We start from the raw sequence: 725 nt of genomic DNA, 5'->3' as shown, positions 1-725 counted from the left end.
GACTGCCATTCTATAGATTCTCATAAGGACCCTGTGGGATAGAATAGAACTGCCTCCTTCAGGTTTCCGAGGCTGTAAACCTTTACGGGAACAAAAACCTCCATGTTGTTTTGTGGCGCAACATGTACCCCACTACTCCACCAAAGCGCCCACAGTGGCTGGGCTGCTAAACACAAGACCCGCAATTCGAACCCATCGCGGTAGGGCCACTCCATCGCAGTTTTTCATTTTCTTCTTCATATAATCCCGTCAAATCTACTCGAAAGCTTCAATTTTCAAGGAAAGTCCAACAAGCGCCGGGCAGCTTCTGCGCTGGAAGGAGAGAAACGGAAGTGGAGCTATGAGCCACTCCCCACGGCGCCCGAGGGACCAGGAGGCCGAGCCCCTCACGTGACCCGCGTCACGTGACCCGCCCGGCGAGCCGGGCCCGCGCGTGCGCAGTGGGTCTCTTCCGGGTCCCTGCCAGCATGGCGGCTCCGCTGGGTGGGATGTTCACCGGGCAGCCGCCAGGGCCCTTGGCCCCCGCTCCGGGTCTGCCGGGCCAGGCTTCGCTTCTCCAGGCCGCGCCAGGGGCCCCGAGACCCGCCAGCAGCACCTTGGTGGATGAGCTGGAGTCCTCTTTCGAGGTAAGACGAGCGGGCGAACGTCTCCTCGGCCCCGCCTTGCCTCAGGCACGCGCTGCGCGGCTCCGCCACGGGAAGTCACTCACCTTAGGTCCCGGGTGG

The 725-nt window shown here is 61.9% G+C and overlaps 1 protein-coding gene across 1 annotated transcript in view; it reads left to right on the top strand.

The window, feature by feature from the left end:
* The first annotated feature begins 467 nt into the window (after positions 1–467).
* The window catches only part of MED28 (mediator complex subunit 28), an 8712-nt gene continuing 8454 nt past the window's right edge, over positions 468–725 (top strand). The window contains exon 1 of the mRNA XM_004707766.2: positions 468–626. Coding sequence (XP_004707823.1) covers positions 468–626 — 159 coding nt within the window. The remainder of the gene's footprint in view (positions 627–725) is intronic.

Source organism: Echinops telfairi, unplaced genomic scaffold (assembly GCF_000313985.2).
Source record: "Echinops telfairi isolate 266 unplaced genomic scaffold, ASM31398v2 ScPeMD7_7468;HRSCAF=8506_1, whole genome shotgun sequence".
In the NCBI taxonomy this organism is placed as follows: domain Eukaryota; kingdom Metazoa; phylum Chordata; class Mammalia; order Afrosoricida; family Tenrecidae; genus Echinops; species Echinops telfairi.
The sequence above is the reverse complement of the archived record's forward strand: the minus strand, read 5'-3'. Positions and strand labels throughout refer to the sequence as shown.